The 19965-nt window shown below is 44.3% G+C and overlaps 1 protein-coding gene across 1 annotated transcript in view; it reads right to left on the bottom strand.

Annotated features, from left to right (window-relative positions):
- noxa1 (NADPH oxidase activator 1) overlaps positions 1-19965 on the bottom strand; it is a 69947-nt gene that overhangs the window by 14542 nt on the left and 35440 nt on the right. The window contains exons 9-12 of the mRNA XM_061765114.1: positions 8302-8440; positions 8144-8212; positions 6122-6209; positions 5672-5781 (exon numbers count right to left, since the gene is read on the bottom strand). Coding sequence (XP_061621098.1) covers positions 5672-5781; positions 6122-6209; positions 8144-8212; positions 8302-8440 — 406 coding nt within the window. The remainder of the gene's footprint in view (positions 1-5671; positions 5782-6121; positions 6210-8143; positions 8213-8301; positions 8441-19965) is intronic.

The raw sequence follows: 19965 nt of genomic DNA, 5'->3' as shown, positions 1-19965 counted from the left end.
AAAAGAGCAGCACTATGCAAATAAGACTTTTGCACTCATGGTGGCGATCGGTGGTGGGGGACCCAGTTCGTCCGACCTCTAACTAACTCCCAACGGCGGCCCCAGAGACAAAGCGACGCCTAACTGGTGATAAACAAACACACTGCATCCAAAATGTGCTATTCTGACAATATCCCTTTGAATTAGAAAGATGTCCTTCCATGCCCCTCTTTAAGACCAACCAGTTTATAATTTGCATTGCCAAAATTAGCATTATATCTGGATCTTTCAGCGCTTTTTTGTTTTTGTTGTTGTTTTGTCTTGTTGTGATGACAACTGTGTTGGAAAATGTGTTTACTATATATCAAATATGACTTCTATTAGTTTTATACAACCTTCACATGCTTTATTGTTATGTTGTGACTACTGGCTCTGTGTGCGTAATACTTGTTCCGAGTTATGTTGTGACTACTAGTACAGCTGGACATAGATAATTGTTTGCTTTCCTTCTCTTTCTCTCTCACTTTGATATAACGAAGGGGCTTTTTGCCTGGGCTTCAGTAAGGGGTGACAACTCATAAGACTTGTACCTTTTCCTCTCTTTTCAAAGACCTTTCTTTCTTTTTTGTAATAAAAGCCCACAAAGACAAGATTGCTTCCTTACTTATTCTGTCGGAAAAAGATTGGCCAAAACAGTTGGTGTCAGAAGTGGGATCCTACGATTGATCGCCGATCCAGGGGACCCTGGGAGTGATTGATCATCCAGGACCAATGCACGAGTCTCGCCTCCACCCAAAGAATTAAGGACGGGGGGGGTTTACCTCTCTTTGCTTCCGATGTCAACGCATTGTAAGTCACGAATCATCGCCTTCATGGTAGCAAATAAGCTCCAGTTCATACCATGCTTCTTAAACGTACCGTTTATGTTATTACGAAGGGAGGGCGAGGAGTGAGGTACAAAAAGATGGAAAAGCATTATGCTAATTGCTAAACTATCGTATCACGAAGTCGCAAAACAGTGAAATAAATGATTGGGTGATACTTGTCACATATGTCTGGCTGGAAATGCGTTATAACAGAGACTAACCAAGTTTGAACAACAAAATAACAAGCCAATTGATACGTGTTTGGACATATAAATGTAAAATAATTCACAGCCTCTGAACCAGAAATGAAATAATACGGCACTGGAGATGTCGTCTGAGAACGGGGGCAGGTTAAAAGTATATTATTAATAATAATAAGTATTTGCAATATAAGATAACGGCGACACAGTGGGCGACTGGTTAGAGTGTTTGCCTCACAGTTCTGAGGACCAGGGTTCAATCCTCGGCCCCGCCTGTGTGGAGTTTGCTTGCTCTCCCCGTGCCTGCGTGGGTTTTCTCCGGGTACTCCGGTTTCCTCCCACATCCCAAAAACATGCGTGGTAGGTTAATTGACAACTCTAAATTGCCCGTAGGTGTGAATCTGAGTGCGAATGGTTGTTTGTTTCTAAGTGCCCTGCGATTGGCTGGCAACCAGTTCAGGGTGTACCCCGCCTCCTGCCTGATGATAGCTGGGATAGACTCCAGCACTCCCGCGAACCTAGTGAGGGGAAGTGGTTCAGAAAATGGATGGATGGATGGATGGAATATAAAATAACCTTTGTTAGTCCCATAACAGGGAAATTTCCATATCAGTAGCAATAGTGGATATAGGAAATATACTGTAAATATATAATATAAATAGCATGCAAGAGAAGATATCTTTTCAAGTACATTCACAAACTTAGAAATCTAAGTTATTTGTTTGTTTGCAAAATAGAGTGCTGAGTTTTAATTGACTTTTGAGATGTGATTAATCTGATTTAATCAACTTTTTTTTTTTTTAAACCAAGGTTGAGAAATGAATTGGTAAAGGCGACATAATCCATAGACAGATATTTCTGACAATGGCACGTCGAAATCTCATACTTTGATTCAGGCTGTAACTGCGTCTGTCATTACAAGGTTGATGCAATAAAAACATTAAAAACAAATATTGAAGCCAAAATTGATTAACCATTAGAATTATAGTTGAATGATTATGTTGTGTAATTGAACACTATGCATAATTATTTTTATCCAATTACATAATGTACTGCAAAAACTGTCCCGCAGTTATGTTCTTGACAACATTTTGGAAATGTGAAAATTCAGAAAAATTTGGACAAATTGTTCTGGAAGTGAATTTCTATAGGTGGGCATATTGTGTAAGCAATAATCGATAATTATAAAAGCAGTGAGCAGAATGTAGCTCAAAGTAATGGTGTAAAAGTTTCTTCTTCACGAAAACACAAAAGTAAAAACTCTGTTGAATTAGAACTACTCTAATAAGTCCATCCATCCATCCATTTTCTGTACCGCTTATCCTCACTACGGTTGACATGAATGTCAGACGTCATGTTTGGAAGAATCCAGGCAGAAATACCATCCCAACAATGACTCATGGTGGTGGAAGTATCATGCTGTGGCGGTGATTTTCAGCAACAGTAACCGGAAGACGAGTCAAGATTGAAGGAAAGATGAATGCAGAAATGTACGCAGAAAAAAGGATGAGCACCAAAGCTCGCCATCCAAACTGATGGAGCTTGAGGTGCTGCAAAGAGGCAAAACTGCCCAAATATGTGTGCTGAGCTTGTGGCATCATATTTAAAAACACTTGAGTCTCATATACTGCCCTGCAGTTCCATTATTGGAACCGGGAGGGCGCTTTGCGTCCTCTCTCTCTCTCTCCCCCCTCCCCTCTCTGTTTTCAGCACCTGTCTCCAATCAGTTTCTTCACCACCGGTATATAATCCTGCCTGTTCCAGGAAATCCTCGCCAAAGTATTGCAGTTACTTCCAGCGGTACCACGGCCCATTTACCTCACGTAAGTCACTCTATTCCTCGTTCCCTTTTTTGACTCCTGTGTCTCCTTGTTCTCAGTGTTTTCCCCCGTGTTCCTGATCCACGTCATTCCTGCCGCCAACCCAGCTGCCTGTCCTCACCACTACCTGCCACCTGTCCACGCCACCGCCTGCCAACCCACCGCAATTACCTTTCCTCAATAAACTGTTCATCATTTTACATCTGCCTCCGCCTGCTCTTGGGTCCAGCTCCTCTCCATACGTGACATTGAGGCTGTTATCGTTGCCAAAAGGCGGATTTATAAAGAATTGAGCAAAGGCTATGCGTACTTAGACTTTACTTTCTTACGACTTACCGTACTTTATACTTTTTGTATTTATAAATGTGTAAACAAACGAAAAACTTTTTTCTTGTTGTCTTGTTACCCTTGTTCTTAAAAATTGCGCTTTTCCCCCACTCCTCGGCAACCTTGTTAAACGATCCACTGCCATCTCCCCTCTGCATTTTCATACCTCGATCGGTAGGACCAGCAGCCTTTCCACTCATGCTCCTACTCGGGCCTTTCCTCTTCCTGTTCTCCTTTCTCTTTCATTTTCCTCATTCATCTACTCCTCCAAGTACTCCTTCCACCTCATCAGCACCCTTTACTCACTTATCAGTACAAGTCTTTAATCACCCTAACCGGATGCAAATCTTTCCCTGCTCATTCCCTGTGCCTGGCCAATCTGTACAACTACTTTTCTCCTTCCTTTATGTCTAACCTCTCAGACAACTCATTATACACTTTATTTGTTTTTGCCACCTCCCCAATTAGTTCTATCCATATCCCAAACTCTTTTTCTGTACACTTTCCTGAATCTCCTTGATCCACCACCAAATATGTATCTTTATCGTATTTTAATCAGCCCAGAGGATTCACCAAGCACCTTCCCAATTGTCTCTACTATAATTACAGTTTCTGTAGCAACCCAATCATTTGCAAGTTCCCCTGGACAACATAGAGCAGTTGTCACAAACATGGTGCTTCGCAGGGACCAGGGAGCCACAAATGACCACATGAGTAGCCTGTGATCCATCCATCCATCCATCCATTTTCTACCACTTATCCGAGGTCGGGTCGCGGGGGCAGTAGCTTTAGCAGGGACGCCCAGACTTCCCTCTCCCCAGCCACTTCATCCAGCTCTTCTGGGGGGATCCCAAGGCGTTCCCAGGCCAGCCGAAAGACGTAGTCTCTCCAGCATGTCCTGGGTCGTCCCCGGGGTCTCCTCCCGGTGGGACGTGCCCGGAACACCTCACCAGGGAGGCGTCCGGGAGGCATCCGAATCAGATGCCCCAGCCACCTCATCTGGCTCCTCTCGATGTGGAGGAGTAGTGACTCTACTCTGAGATTCTCCCGGATGACGAGCTTCTCACCCTATCTCTAAGGGAGAGCCCGGACTAATTTCGGGATCTTGTTCTTTCAGCCACAGCTCGTGACCATAGGTGAGGGTAGGAACGTAGATCGACCGGTAAATTGAGAGCTTTGCCTTTCGGCTTAGCTCCTTCTTTACCACAATGGACCGATACAAAGTCCGCATCTCTGCAGACGCTGGACCGATCCGCCTGTCGATCTCCTGTTCCACTCTTCCCTCACTCATGAACAAGACCCCAAGATACTTGAACTCCTCCACTTGGGGCAGGATCTCATCCCCGACCTGGAGAGGGCACGCCACCCTTTTCCGACTGAGGACCATGGTCTCAGATTTGGAGGTGCTGATTCTCATCCCAGCCGCTTCACACTCGGGTGCAAACTGCTCCAGTGAGAGTTGGAGATCACGGCTTGATGAAGCCAACAGAACCACATCATCTGCAAATAGCAGAGATGCAATACTGAGGCCAACAAACCGGACCCCCTCTACACCTCGGCTGCGCCTAGAAGTTCTGTCCATAAAAGTTATGAACAGAATCGGCGACAAAGGGCAGCCTTGGCGGAGTCCAACCCTCACTGGGAACGAGTCCGACTTACTGCCGGATATGCGGACCAAACTCTGACTCCGGTCATACACGGACCGAACAGCCCGTATCAGGGGGTTCGGTACCCCATACTCCCGAAGGACCCTCCACAGGACTCCAAAAAGGGTGGGTACTCTGAACTGCTTTTTGGTGCATTGGCACAAACAACAGTCAGGACCTGTCCCCCCACCCGAGGGCGGAGGGAGGCTACCCTTTCGTCCACCGGGGTGAACCCCAACCCGGGGGGCAATAAGTATACCCACATCTAGGATCATTGGGACACACAAACCCCTCCACCATGATAAGGTGATGTCTCAAGGAGGGGTAGCCCGTGATCCTCTTCTGAAAATATTTTACCAGTGATTTCGTAGGATTGTTGCAGAAGTGATTAAAATCCATCCATCCATACTTTCATTTTCCGAACCATTTATCCTCAATAGGGTTGCTCCCAGCAAGATCCCAGCGAGAGGCGGGGTAGACCCTGAATTGGGCGCCAGCCAATCGAAGTCATTTGAAAATATAAACACATATTTGTCTGTTTCCTACCTTATTAAATCATATTTGAAAATTGTGAGAAATCCTTCACAGAATTAGTGTCTTCACATAGATTAAAATAAGTATCCATCCATCACTCTTCTATACCGCTTATCCACACTAGGGTCACAGGTGTGCTGGGGCCTATGCTACCTGACTCTGGGCGGGAGGCAAGGTTGACCCTGGCTTGGTGACTGCCACAAACAGACCCTCACTATTTACCCGGGCTTGGGACCAGCACTAAAAATACACTGGTCTACAGTGGCTGGTATGTGGCTTCTCAATAAGGGATAACTTACCTTATTGCTGGCTGAATTGGCTGTGTCCTTGGGAGGTTCTGGGGGTGGCAGTTGAGTATGGGTGGCAGACGAGTAGGACGGGGGTGGTATATCTGAAGATAACTGTCCTCCTGTGAAATGCATTGTATAGCTGCAGTGTGAAGAAACACTAATCTGATCATAAATGGGCAACTTAGAGTGGATAGGATACGTTAAAATATTAATTACAATTTTGTCAAACACTTTCCAAGAGCACGACTGTGTCTGTGGGATTTTTAACACTTTTGAACAGCAGATTTAAAGATTACATATTATTTTAAAGGATAATTAAATTTGGCTTTGCAAAGAATTGCAATTATCAAATACGTATTGAGTCATATGTTAGGTTGTTAGTCAGCTGTGTGTACCCACTATCATTACCTTAAAAAAGAACACAATGCAAGGGCTAGCACATGATGAGATTCATTTTACCCCAAGTAGGAGCTGCCGAACGGGACCATTTTTGCGGACGAGTGGGTGGCTTTAGTCCTGGAGGGAGGGGAATCCCAGTAGGAAGTGTCTGAAAGATCAATAAACCAAAGGGATTACAAAAACTGTTCTTTTCATCCTACAACAAACAATCAACGATTATGCTTGTTCTATTTGTTCCAACTAAGCTCTATTTCTACTAACCAAGTGACCTCTGACCCCTGTTGACCTTGAATAGGTGATATTTTTGTGTGTTTTTTTCCCCCCCTTGCTCTTGGGACCGGTCAATACAGGGAAAGGCCACAACATACAATACTTCAACTGTATTATAATTTTTTCAAGGGTTGATAAATTACCAAACTCAACGATTGTTGTACCAACTGGTGATGGCAGCAGGTTTTCTCCCGTTCATGGTATAGGTGTCTTTAAAGTACTGGCTGAACATGGTAACATAATTTCCATGCTTGTTGGTTACAACTGTGCATTTACTCCCTCTCCCAATTGGAATGTCTGTGTTATAGCTGTAGAACATAGGTAGCAACTAAGCGGCTGTTTGAGTCTACTATTATATGTAACAATTATTGTGGAAATTTTGCTTGTTGACAATTTCTGACTTGTGACTACAGTGTTTTCGCTCACATTTCCAGCTCACACTTTTCATATATTGCATTTTAGTTCACCACTGTGTTGGAGCCTCTGCCAACTTGCTATCTTAGTGGCAACTGTGAAAGTGCAATTCAGTTTCTGGTTGGTTAGCAGGGATTTCGTTCATTCATTCATTTTCTGTACCTCTTATCCTCAATAGGGTAAAGGGCGTGCTGGAGCCTATCCCAGCTATCTTTGGGCGAGAGGCGGGGTACACCCTGAACTGGTTGCCAGCCAATCACAGGGCACATACAGTATAAACAAACAACCATCCACACTCACATTTAATATGGGCAATTTAGAGTCTTCAATTAACCTACCATGCATGTTTTTGGGATGTGGGAGGATACCGGAGTACCCGGAGAAAACCCATACAGGCACGGGAGAGCATGCAAACTCCACACAGGCGAGGCCGGATTTGAACCCAGGTCCTCAGAACTGTGAGGCAGATGTGCTAACCAGTCATCCACTGTATCGCCTAGCAGGGATTTGAGGCACGTCAATATTCTCCTATAATTACATACTGTAGGATCATGGGCCCTTAGAATTTATCAGTCATCACTTTTGACCCCCATAAGACACCCCTGCCTCCCACCCCTAGAGTTTTGCAGCAAGTCAGAGGATTATACTATGCATGGTCGGGCCATACATGCACGAGGTTGTACTTATGCTCACTACCTTTCCATCTTTTCAAATTAATAGGCTAGAAAGTTCTGTTTTGAGCTTCAATGAGGCACCATTGCTCTCATGCTAATGTCCATGGAGTTAGGACAATATCCATCCTGGATCAAGCTCATAACTGAGAGATCTCAGCGCCCAGTACAGAGCCCTGCTTAACCACGTGACCAGGGAGTCCTGGTATTGCGACAGCATGTGTACTTCAAATGTGTATGCATTTTGTCTCACCGTGTCTAAACTGACAAAAGTAAAGGCTGGTATTCTTTATGAAAAAAAGTACTGAGACTTTGCTCCCTGTGAGTTTCAGCAAACGACCTGGCCTTGGAACTGGATGCTGTTTGTATGCCTCCTTTTGCCTCCAACTCATTGATGTGCACAGATTCCTCAAGGTATTGTTTTGCGCCTTTCAGTGCTTGGAACATGCCTGCTTGTCAGTATGGATTGAAGAAATAGCAATTACAAATATAACTATGGGTCTGTAAATCCTGGATGACCACTAGTCATTGAAAATCCCACAGTCCTTCGAATATTTTTTTTCTTAAATGCTAATGGAAGATAGAACTTATCCAGGGTCATTAGGGATCACAAATTTGTGCATCAGGGAAATACTGTCATTAAAATGCTAAACTGAGCGCGAGACTGTGGAACCTCAGAAGTCACAGAAAATTAGTGTGTACTATTTCATGAAAAAAAATTTATTACATTCTCAGTTTTGCCTTTGGTCATCTTGATATTTGCTGGCTTGAGCAAAGACATTGGCACAAGTCCTCTCTGAAAAGAAAATATTTTAAATCAACTGAACAGCTTTAACTTTTTTATTTTATTGTTTATATTATATTATTATTTTCTCTTTCTCTTACCTGTCCATCATATATGACAGTTGCCATCCCATCCTTGTCCTGATCTTCGAATAAAAATACCTTGGAACCTCCTGGCACTGTCAACTGACCTGGGCCTCGAGCCATGTAAGGGACTGCCAAACACATGTAGCGAGACTCCCTGTCATGTAGTAAAAAACAAAAATTAACATTGTATTGTCTGCAAGTAATATTTGACTTAAATGGACAAAATGTTTACAAAAAACTTCAAACTTTCAAATGATATTTTTTTTTAAAAGTGCATATAAGGGCGTATGTTAAATCTTCCCTTTGTAAATCACAATGCACCTGCAATTTTGCCTTTATAAAGCTAATCAATCAGTCTTGACTTTAACATATCATGCTAAGAACTGGTCCAAATATTTTGACATTCTCATGGATGAGGTAACCAAAATATGACAACTGGGTCTCAGCATGGTGGTCTACAACACTGAACAACACAAAAATAAAAAAATTGCTAAATAAATACCTTTGGCTGTGTCAACCAAAACACAGAAGGATTATTTGCAGAATTGTTGATACAGTTCCAATAATAGTCATATTATAAAAAAGACATTCTTAAAACCATAATAATTTAGTGTTGTACAAGCAAAATCACCATCTCATCAAATTTTTTTTTTCGTGCAACAAAGAACCTTTTGGGGCCTTCTTTGTGAGATTGAAGCTGTGAGCATAGGCAAGACATCAGAACACACCCATACATTTCACTTATGCTTCTCCACTGACACTTCCTGTCCAGTGCCTGAGTTATATCAGAATCTGTATGATCTTGATGAGCCAAGTATTGTATCTTAAAACAAACAAGGAATTCTTCTCTGGTAGCTGGAGTTATTCTAGTACAGACAGTCATTAGTAATATACTGTGTAGTGTGCAATAGTTCAGTAATAATGATCAAATTGAATTGTGGAAATGATGCACAGTGATAGAGACACAATGATGACAACAGGAATAATTACACTAGAAATGGGCAAATAGCCCAAGTGTCAATATGAAACGGCGTAAATCTGGTGTGGCAGACAGCGCAACAGTGTCGGTATCTTCGTAGACCAGCACAGCTCTGCGAGTGGGCGGGCTGCGCCACTGTTTACATACAGCCGACTATATTTGCCGTCAATCAAAGTGGCTCCTCTCATTCCCTTTAAATGTGACGCCATGACAGTCTCAACGGAGACATCACTGTGCAGAAAGGACGATGCATAATCCTAGCGATCCGTGCATAAGTGAAGCATTGTCACTGCTCTTGGCCGGTGTTGCAACAGACAATGTGAGCGGGTATACAGAATGAGCTGGTGACGCCTGCTGATGATTTAAATATGTCCACGGACCTTAGTATCCTTCTGCCTGTGCCCCAATCAAATTCACCAAAATCACGTGAGACACGTCTTCAGATGTGGTCTGAGCGGGCATGAATTTAGAAACTAAACATTCTGCCACCAAATTGTCACTCTGCCAGGCTGATGTCCAAGGACACCCCCTCTGCTCACCTGAAGCCCCAGCTTGGAGCTTTGGTATAGATATTGGAGTGTTGCGGAGGACTGTGAGCATGCTTTGACAACGCGAGGGATTGCGTGATTTCCGAAGACGAAAAACATTGCGGCACCCCTTGCATAGATCTGGAAAAGCAGCTACTACAAGACAAAATGTTTATTTTCAAAGTATTTTTCCTTTTTTGGTGGTGGATTGTCGCTTTGTTCTTTTCTCTTTTCCTTCACCAGCTTCACTAACATCGGTAACGCACAGAAAGCCACTTGAGAGACTCACAGCTACGTTAACGGCAACTCGTCTGTCATGGAGGATCCCAGCCCCCGCATTGAGCTCCCGCTGAAGAGAAAAAAGGCGAATTCTTCTACTTCGACGTAGGATTTACTTGATTCGACATAGACACAGACTAGTGTCCTCCTCTCAATCGACAAGAAATTGTCAATTACATTTGACTTGCTTCGCCAAGAGATCACCAAACTCAGAAACAGCTTGGAGTTTGACAGCAACAGGTCAATGAGATTAGATATTTAGATTAGATAATACTGCGCTCCGATCAAACATGATGTCAACGTCAGCGGAACTAAAAACTCTTAGACTGGAATATAAAATCATGAAAGAAACTACGATGGACATTCAATCACGAAGCATGCGCAACAATCTCATTTTCTCAAGCGTTCCAGAAAACGCACCTGAAGACCCCGAGGCGCAGATTAAAAAGTTCATGATGTCTGCGCTCAAGATACAGCAAGATACAGTCGACAAGATTACCTTTCACCGTGTTCATCGACTGGGAGCCCCTTGTCCAGGAAACCAACCACGTCCCATCATTGCAAAGTTTGAACACTTTCATCAAAAAGTGTTCGTGAAATCAAAAGGTCATGAGCTCAAAGGGACTTCATTTGGAATGACCAACCAGTTCCCCAAGGAAATCAACGTGAGGCGTAAAATCTTGTACGCAATGATGAAGAACCACCGTGAGAAAGGTAAACGAGCGTGGCAAGTTGTCGACAAGCTATACGTCAAATGCCAACTGTTTTGTGATAAGTACTTCTGATCTGTTGTCATTAATTGTCAAAAGCGTATTGTATTTTGTTTCCTTCTTTCCACTTTCGCTTAGCCAAACAAAAGAACGGAATGACGCATGCATGAATTCTCACTCCTATCTGTCTGTTTTCCTGCTCTGCTTGTTTCCACACACACTAAACACGCAACTCGCTCAAAACTCTTCTTGTGCACTAAAAACAGCCAACACACACCATATTATCCACTTATCACTGGAGCAGACATGCGCGCCGCAACTTTGAGGCGTCACAGAGACTCACGACCACCTGAGAACCCCCTCTCCTCCACACAGCCCTGCTGTGAGACGGCGCCTAGGACAGGGTCTGGTGTACGTCAAGTGGACTTTAACCTAACTAGCAGCTTCCCGTCAAATCTTGATTCCTGTCTTCAAAAGACCCCTTCCCGGACCAAATGGTTGGGGAAGACTATGTGGTTAATATCCACCGATGCACGTGAGGCTCCACCCACTGGCGTTGAGAGGAACTGCAAGCGCCAGAACTTGTGGAGGTGCCTCTGATGTTTGTTAATAGAAGATAAAATGTCCGTTTTTATACCTTGCAAACTCTGTAGAAATATTCCAAATGTATGCCTTGGTTTCTGTGTCCCCAGTCTCACTTTGACAGGTCCTCTGCATGATTTTGAAAGCGGTTCATGATTTGAAATCAAACTGTACAAAATGTTGTATTGAACAATAAGCAACCCATCTGCCACGACCAAAGTTTAAACAATGATTCTATGCGTGAGAGTACAACGTTAGGAGTGTTTGAGATTAACCTATTTGCTCAAATTTGTAGACAAGATTCAAGCTGGTGGGCGTGGTCTTCTCCAAGTCAGCAGTACCTCTTCCTACGCCCCGCCCCTGGGGTATTTAACTCTAAACGCACACCTTTCTCAGTTGAGTAGAGTTGAGCTGAGTTGAGTTGAGGGTTCTTTTTCCTTCTGTGCTGGTAGCTCGCCAGCTGGGTGGCCTCCGGCCACCCCTCCCCCTTCTTTTGTTCCCTTTTTGTCCTCGGGCACCTCCGGGTGCCACCGCGTGCGCGAACGCCCGCCGCAACCAAGCCGGTGGCGTTTTTCGATCGAAGAAGTCGACCATGCGCCGCCGATCGCTTTCCCTAGCCACGATCGGTCGGCGGGGCCTCGACGAGCAACTGCCGGCATCCCGGACGGATCCCGCAGGCCTCTGAGGGCCAGAGCTCGGCCCGCCACCAGGTCAACCGGCAGGGAAGTTATGAGCGCATCCCAAACGGGACAACAACTTTTCTTTCCTATTTCTTTTTATTTTTGTGCATCTGTTTTTTCTTCAACCGAACCTGCTTCATTTCTACCTGACGTCCGGAGCAAGACCACCCCAAAGACCAGCTGATCAGCATTCGTGATTCGACACTGCAATCCTTACTATGATGTACAACATCAGTGCGTAATAATTGTGGGGAAATTACTAGCTTCATACAAAATCCCAACTTTGTCTTCTCTCGCTCTGACTCAACGCATTAAATGCTCACACGCTCATTTATCTTAGCCCAGCGACCACACACGATGTCCTCTTTTCCATTTTCGTACGCCTTATTTTCTTTCTTTCGTTTACCCTTAGTGTTATGTTCTTGTTGTAGTATGTAGTTGTGTGTGTGTTTCATTAAATATACCATAAAACTCCACTCGTGGTCGTCTTTTGTGTGTGTTCTGAATTTAAGTAAACCTCTTACCTAACCTAGGACTCAAAATGTTGTAGAATGTAGCAACCTCTAGATTCTGAGATTGATTAAAAAGGTTTGTCGTCATTTCGCCTAAAGTTAAATTTGACCAATTTGACGTGGTGCCTCTTTCGAGACATTAGTTTGATTTTTAACAATTAAATCAAAATTACGATAAACCGGAAGTAACGCAAACGTCGCTCCCGGCTTATTGGTTTATCCTAAATTAATTACAATTCTTACTTCATACATAATCCCTACATCACTAATGTTTATTTTCTATGTTCAATGTTTGTTTATTACCCTTCTATGTACCCTGGCTTTGCTGTACTTAAATATAGCATCTTTATCATCCTCTTTAAATTACATTTGTCAACACAATACCAAAAAAATTCCAGAAAACTTAAAAAAAAAAAAAAAAAAAAAAAAAAACACCAACGACAACAAAGAATACATAGTACCCAGTCTATTTAAAATTACTATACACGCACCCATGATATGTCACACTTAACTTTTGTGTCATGGAATGTCAATGGCATTCGATCGTAGGCAAAGAGAAATAAGATTATGGATTTTGTTTCTCTGCGATTGGCTGGCAACCAGTACAGGGTGTACCAAGGATTCTCATATTCTTCATCTAAACTTTGTATCTTCAAATCCCCAACTTCTTTCCTTGCTTTTGGAGGCTGGCATTTTGGCCAGCTAGTGAATCACTTGATCACCACCTCTTCTCTAATTGGTTGGGGTTTCCCAAACTCCAGCAAACATGTTTTGAAGAATGGACATGTCCAAACAATTCCAAACAAGTTTGCTGTGGTTTTCTGGTGTTTGGCAACACGTCCACATTACCAAACCTGTGCAAACTTTTTTGCAAACAAATGTTTGCTCATGTAGACAAGGCTTCACCCAGCCAAATGTAGCATCCATCCATCCATCCATTTTCTGAGCCGCTTCTACTCACTAGGGTCGCGGCCGTGCTGGAGCCTATCCCAGCCATCATCGGGCAGGAGGCGGGGTACACCCTGAGCTGATTGCCAGCCAATCGCAGGGCACATACAAACAAACAACCAGATATTAGTCAGAAGCGCACAAAAAAAACAAAAATTAAAATCAGACGCATTATTTATTTGAACAATAACACTAATAGGCAATACATTAAGTTGTAAATCACACATCAACACACACTTGTTGTTTAATTATTCTATTTAATTTCTTATCTAATTATTATCATTAATATTAATATTATGTTTATTATGAATCCCATGCAATCAATGCGGATAAGGTGGGCTGCGTGTGCTCTACCCAGCTTTTTATGTAAGGTGGTTGGTTTGATTGAGCTGTGCGCTTCACACCAGCTATATAAGAAGGAAGGGAAGCAAGCAAGCGGGCCAGACTTGAGTTGGAAGCCGCGGAGTACACACAGGACTATTTTACGGGGACACAGCAGCTGAATTGGACTCCACGAAAAGGTGAGTAAATATCTCCTATCGTCATGAAAACATTTTATGTAAGTGAAACAGTTTGAAATGATATGAAGTAAGCATGTCGTTAATGAAGAGCCACGTTAGCAGTGTAACTAGCGAGCTAATGCTAAGCGGCCTATGATGGCTTGCAGTGAACACCATTTTCAAGCACAACGACCGAGACAGTTTGACGTGACAGAAGTTAAGATTATTGTCAAATCATGAAGAAACATTTTTGTTCTTGGAGAACAAGCTGACTAGCAGCGCAGCGAGCTAATTGGCTAGTTGGGCCTAAAGCGCTAATGACTGCCTTCACGCACAAAAGCGTCACGGCCATTTTGCTTTATTGGTTAATTTGGATGGGACAATGTACCTTCATGAAACATCATGCATAGTTACATGATTGAAGTGTTAACGTTCCGGATTTAGCACAGGGCTATGGACATGCTATGTCTAGTTTTCATGTTGTTGTTTGTTTTTCTTGTCAAGATTTTACTCCTGTGCAGACTGTTAAAATGAGGTTAGATCAGTGCAGCATTCGTGTCCAGCATGTTTCTAAGCAGTCTGGTTTGACTGATTTTGTGGGAACCAACCAGTCGTTTACTGGAGCTGGTATCTTACACACGCAGTTGTCAGATGTCCGTACTTGTGGGTACCATGTTTGCCAACTAAGATACTCCACATTTACTGTCAGTAATGTGGCTCTTTCATTCATGAAGTCAACAAAACTCAATGCATTCCACACAGTCTGCAACATTGAACATGTTTGCACACTGCAGTGCCCATCAATTCTTCTACTACAGTTCAGAACAACCTTGTGACACTTTGATAATTGTTTGTTTGCAGCTGTAACAATCGCTCCAGTGCTATAACACTTTATTCGCTTGTTTGCAGCCATAAAAATCACTTTAGTGTTCAGGCTACACACTTGTCCAATCACCCAGAACCATCCATCCATCCATCCATCCATTTTCTGAGCCACTTCTCCTCACTAGGGTCGCGGGCGTGCTGGAGCCTATCCCAGCTGTCATCGGGCAGGAGGCGGGGTACACCCTGAACTGGTTGCCAGCCAATCGCAGGGCACATAGAAACTAACAACCATTCGCACTCACAGTCATGCCTACGGGCAATTTAGAGTCTCCAATTAATGCATGTTTTTGGGATGTGGGAGGAAACCGGAGTGCCCGGAGAAAACCCACGCAGGCACGGGGAGAACATGCAAACTCCACACAGGCGGGGACGGGGATTGAACCCCGCACCTCAGAACTGTGAGGCTAACGCTCTAACCAGTCGGCCACCGTGCCGCCCAGAACCAGGTTAAGCCTTGAATGAAAATATGATTTGTAGGCAGGTACATAGATATGTTAATATCTGTGCATACATCTGTTTTTTTCCTTTCAAATGTTGCTTATCTAGTTTAAAAAAATGTTGATGACCTGCTTTGTGGTGACTAAGACGCTGCCCACAACACACTGTGTTGCAGAGGGTGTGACATGCAGTTGTGCGTCTCTGTGCACTATACTGGTAGTAAAATAAACCAAAAAGTCTTTATTATGTATACGTGTGTGTATATAAAATATATATATATATATTGGGAGGTAACCGGAGTGCCCGGAGAAAACCCACGCAGGCACGGAGAGAACATGCAAACTCCACACAGGCGGGGCCGCGGATTGAACCCCGGACCTCAGAACTGTGAGGCAGATGCTCTAACCAGTCGACCACCGTGCCGCCCCCTTTTTTAACTCACAAATGTAAATAAAAACATTTTGGTGATATCATAGACATGGAGTCTGCTCTCTGAATCTGATGTTACTAACCAGGACAAAAAGTATATTCCAAGATTGAGAACAAAGATCGTACAGGTGTGCAAAACCACCATGTACAGAAAATACTACGCATTTGCCAAACTTTTTTTTTTAATCAAGTATGTATGTATGACCAATGTGGACTCTTGATTCTCTTCTGAAGATGAAAGCGCACGTGGAATTTGATTCAGATCCCGTGTTTTGTTCCACCTCTGATGGCAGTGAAGAAGAGTGGTTGTGATTCTTCGGATGGTACAGACACAAGCAACAGTATCTTCCTCTTAAGTGACCAGAAATGTAAGATGCAGAGATTTCCAAACACAGGGAACATGGTGGATGTTAGAGAGAGGTGTCTCTCACTGCAAGAACTTGCAAACACCTCTTTGAAGCCAACTGTTGAGCGAGGGCGCTCCCCTATTGGGAAAAAATAGCCCCTCCGTTAAGAGACGTAAAGGTTTAAGTAGTGTATCATGCCCAACAACACAAAGTACAGGTAACTCTGCAAAAGAGGGTGGAGGGGGAGACACTGGAGCCCTGTTGGAAGATTCAGCACCTGTCTCAAAGAAACATCTACCAGACAGAGCTTCTACTGTGGTTGGAGTCTCTGACTTACATTCCATACCTGCTGTTTGTTTAAAAAAAAAAAAAAAAAAAGGATGGATCAAGAATTGGCGGCACGGTGCCCCGACTGGTTAGAGCGTCAGCCTCACAGTTCTGAGGACCGGGGTTCAATCCCAGGCCTCGCCTGTGTGGAATTTGCATGTTCTCCCCGTGCCAGCGTGGGTTTTCTCCGGGCACTCCGGTTTCCTCCCACCTCCCAAAAACATGAATTGGAGACTCTAACTTGCCCGTAGGTGTGAATGTGAGTGCGAATGGTTGTTTGTTTGTATGTGCCCTGCGATTGGCTGGCAACCAGTTCAGGGTGTACCCCGCCTCCTGCCCGATGATAGCTGGGATAGCTCCAGCACGCCCGCGACCCTAGTGAGGAGAAGCGGCTCAGAAAATGGATGGATGGATGGATGGATCAATAATTTATCATAAAAAACAACATTGTTTGTATTGCAAGTTGGGGGTGATAAAAATGTTGAGACACCTGGAGCGTGCACATAAAGACAAGCCCGACGTTGCAAAGGCTGTGACCTTTCCAAAAGGCTCCAAGGAGAGACAAATCCATATGGAATATTTAAGAAACAAGGGCGACTTTGCCCACAACGTTGATGTTTTAAATTCTGGTGTTGGAAATCCTGTGCCACGCAAACAACCAAAAGATGAATCTAAAATTTTTCTTCATTGTGCATATTGCCATGGTTTCTTTTTGAAAAAGATCCTTTTGAAGCACATGAATGTCTGCAAATTCAAACCTGGTGGTCCGCTGAAACCTGGCAAAACACGTGCTCAGGCCATCTCTGGATTTGCTTCACCTCCACCACCTGGAGTAAAGAGAGAGCTTTGGAAACTGCTAATCAATATGCTTCAGGACAATGTTTATCAAGCTGTGAAATCTGATCCCTGTATCTTGGAGTATGGTGAACATTTGTACAACAAATGCTTGGACATGATGTTGCCAAACACGAGTACATCTGACAAAAATTGCGAGAGCTGGGGTGGTTACTCATATATTTCTAGAGAAAATACTCCCATGAAGACAACAAAAGATCATATCCGACCTGCCAATTTTATGCATGTTGTCCAGGCTGTACAAGTAATGGCAGGTTACAACTGTGAAACACATGCATACAAATGCCCGAGTCTGGCGCTTAAAGTCGGATATAGCTTGAAAAAGATTTCAATGTTGGTGGAAAGCAATGCAAATGTACAAAGTGACTTGAGTGCATCAAAAGAAGCAAGGACATTCCGTAGAGTGTATGAAACCAGGTGGAACGAATCGCCGATCAAGTCAACGAAATTGAAAAAAACACCCCAACTCACCCCTCATTATTCTCGAGGACTTTAACAAAGCTAAACTCAACCACGAACTCCCTAAATACAAGCAGCACATCGAGTGTCCTACCAGGGAAAATAATACTTTAGACCACTGCTACACTACGGTAAAAAACGCATACCGTGCTATACCTCGTGCAGCCCTGGGCTCGTCTGATCACTGCTTAATTCACTTAATACCGACGTACAGGCAAGAACTTAAATGTGCGAAGCCTACAGTGAAAACAGTCAAAAAGTGGACAAATGAAGCCAAGATGGAACTTCAAAGCTGTTTAGACTGCACAGACTGGAGTGTCTTTGAAAATTCAGCTGGCAGCCTGGATGAATATACGGACACTGTCACATCCTATATCAGTTTCTGTGAAGAGATCTGTGTACCAACAAAATCATTTCGCACATTCAACAACAATAAGCCGTGGTTCACTGCTAAACTTAAGCAGCTTCGCCAAGCTAAGGAGGACGCATATCAGAGCGGGGACAGGGCCCTGTATAATCGAGCTAGAAACCAGCTGACTAAAGAAACAAAGTTGGAAAATAAGTTTAGCGCAAACGACTCTAAATCAGTATGGCATGCATTCCAATCGCTGACTAATTACAAGCGACAATCCCCCCAAGCTGAGAACAATAGCACACTATCCAACGACTTGAATACCTTCTACTGCAGATTTGAAAAGGACAGTTTCACACCACACACCCACCCGGCCGCACCCGCGACCACAATCACACCTCTGACCTCTGCGTTAACCATCCATGAACAGGATGTGAGACGCATCTTCAAACAACAAAAGATTAACAAAGCGGCAGGCCCGGACCACGTGTCCCCATCCTGCCTCAAAGTCTGCGCGGACCAGCTCGCTCCAGTCTTCACTCAGATCTTCAACAGATCTCTGGAAATGTGCGAAGTTCCATCCTGTTTCAAATGCTCCACCATCATTCCAGTCCCCAAGAAACCTGCAATCTCGGGTCTGAATGACTACAGGCCTGTCGCTTTGACATCTGTGGTCATGAGGTCCTTTGAACGTCTCGTGCTGGACCACCTCAAGAGTGTCACAGGTCCCCTGCTGGACCCCCTGCAGTTTGCCTATCAAGCAAACAGATCTGCGGATGATGCAGTCAACATGGGACTGCACTTCATCCTAGAACACCTCGACAGTGCAGGGACCTACGCGAGGATCCTGTTCGTGGACTTCAGCTCAGCGTTCAACACCATCATCCCTGAACTCCTTTCATCCAAGCTTCTCCAGCTCAGCGTCTCACCTGCCATCTGCCAGTGGATTTACAGCTTTCTGACGGGCAGGACACAGCAGGTCAGGCTGGGGGAGGCCACCTCATCCACAGGCAGCATCAGCACTGGGGCGCCCCAAGGTTGTGTCTTCTCTCCGCTGCTCTTCTCTCTCTACACGAACGACTGCACCTCAGCGAACCCGACTGTCAAACTCCTGAAGTTTGCAGATGACACCACTGTCACCGGCCTCATCAAGGACGGTGACGAGTCTGCATATCGACAGGAAGCGGAGCGGCTGGAGCTGTGGTGCGGCCGACACAACCTGTAGCTGAACACGCTCAAGACTGTAGAGATGATCGTGGACTTCAGGAGGCTTCCTTCGCCAAAGCTGCCCCTCACGTTGTCCAGCTGCCTTGTGTCAACCGTCGAGACCTTCAAGTTCCTGGGAATTACAATCTCCCAGGACCTGAAGTGGGCGACCAACATCAACTCCGTCCTCAAAAAGGCCCAGCAGAGGATGTACTTCCTGCGGCTTCTGAGAAAGCACGGCCTGCCACCGGAGCTGCTGAGACAGTTCTACACAGCGGTCATCGAATCAGTCCTGTGTTCTTCCATCACAGTCTGGTTTGGTGCTGCTACAAAAAAGGACAAACTCCGACTGCAACGGACAATCAAAACTGCTGAAAGGATTGTCGGTACCCCCCTACCCACCCTTGAGGACTTGCACGCTGCCAGAACTAAGACAAGGGCGTGCAAAATCCGCTCGGACCCTCCCCACCCCGGTCAACAGCTCTTCCAGCTCCTTCCCTCAGGTAGGCGCTACCGATCAATGCAAACTAGAACTAGTAGACATTGGTTGCACATGATTAAAATTTCCATCTCTATCCTTAATCTCACTAACCTGCTTAAACACCTCTGACTTCTGCGTTAACCATCCATGAACAGGATGTGAGACGCATCTTCAAACAACAAA

Source organism: Phyllopteryx taeniolatus, unplaced genomic scaffold (assembly GCF_024500385.1).
Source record: "Phyllopteryx taeniolatus isolate TA_2022b unplaced genomic scaffold, UOR_Ptae_1.2 contig_25, whole genome shotgun sequence".
NCBI lineage: Eukaryota > Metazoa > Chordata > Actinopteri > Syngnathiformes > Syngnathidae > Phyllopteryx > Phyllopteryx taeniolatus.
The sequence above is the reverse complement of the archived record's forward strand: the minus strand, read 5'-3'. Positions and strand labels throughout refer to the sequence as shown.